Source organism: Corvus brachyrhynchos, unplaced genomic scaffold, assembly GCF_000691975.1.
Source record: "Corvus brachyrhynchos isolate BGI_N302 unplaced genomic scaffold, ASM69197v1 scaffold365, whole genome shotgun sequence".
NCBI lineage: Eukaryota > Metazoa > Chordata > Aves > Passeriformes > Corvidae > Corvus > Corvus brachyrhynchos.
In genome coordinates, this window is record NW_008239544.1 from 822417 (window position 1) to 823520 (window position 1104).

At 61.8% G+C, this 1104-nt stretch overlaps 1 protein-coding gene across 1 annotated transcript in view; it reads right to left on the reverse strand.

The window, feature by feature from the left end:
- CBFA2T3 (CBFA2/RUNX1 translocation partner 3) overlaps positions 1-1104 on the reverse strand; it is a 13615-nt gene that overhangs the window by 6508 nt on the left and 6003 nt on the right. The window contains exons 2-3 of the mRNA XM_017741334.1: positions 962-1092; positions 588-617 (exon numbers count right to left, since the gene is read on the reverse strand). Coding sequence (XP_017596823.1) covers positions 588-617; positions 962-1092 — 161 coding nt within the window. The remainder of the gene's footprint in view (positions 1-587; positions 618-961; positions 1093-1104) is intronic.

Here is a 1104-nt window from a genome sequence, read left to right on the forward strand (position 1 = left end):
GAACCCCCTTTTGCCCAGCGCTCTGGCTGCCAGCCCTGGATTTCGCCTGAGGCAGCTGAGCCACAGCCAAATCCCATCTGTGGGACACGTTAGCGCCCGAGCTGGAGCTGCAGTTGCGGTGAGCAAGGCCGGACCCTCCCTCCCCTTCCCTTCCCCGGCCGGGGGAGAGCAATCCCACAAAAACAGCAAGTCCCCAGTCTGGGAAGCACGCCGAGCCCGGCTGGTTGCAGTTAGGATAATGAGAAACATCTGGAACGGGTGGTGGGAACAGCTGGGAGCGCGGTGCCAGGGCGGCCGCCGCGCTCTTGGCACTGGGACAGCGGGGATGGATCCCAGCCTGCCTGGAGCCACAGGGCCACCAGTGCCTGCCAGGGCCTGGGGCTTCACCTTTCCCTGCTCCCATGGATCCCAAAAACCCTGCAAACTGGGCAGGAGGGGAGGGGGCTCTGCCATCCCCCTCCAGCTCAGCCTGGAGCAAACCACTCCAGCAGATTCCTGAGGTGAGCACAGACCTCCACTCATGGACGCCTGCTCTAGGAGGCCTGGGATGCAGAGGTGGAAAAGGGGCTATTTTTGCACTTTTAAATTATTTCTTTGCTAATGAGGGACAGGGGACACTGGGCTCGAACATCTGCCGGCAGTGCCGGTGCTGCCAGGCGTGCCAGCGCCGGGCGAATCTCTCCGGAGCGGGGTGACACTGCAGAGTCAGCACGAAATTAAAAGGCAAATAAAAAAAAAAAGAGGGAATTTTTAATGAATTGCAAATGGCAACCAGCTGGGCCGACCCCTTGCTTTATTGCAACCAGCCCGGCCCTGTGCGGCTCCACACGTGTGGGGGCACACGTGTGCCTGGGGGGACACGGGCAGACCCACAGGCGGCTGCCAGCCCCAAAGCCACCCCCAAATCCCCTGTGCTGAAATGCTGCCACGAATCCCGCCATGCCCAGGCTGGGGCACCCACCTTGAGGAAGGGGATGACGAAAGGTCGCAGCGGGAAGTTGGTGGCCTCTTGGAGCTTGGCGTGAAACTCCTCGATGGTGAGGGTGGAGTTCTGTGGGGACAGCCTGGGCTCAGCACCCCTGGCACAACCCCCTCAGCCCTGGG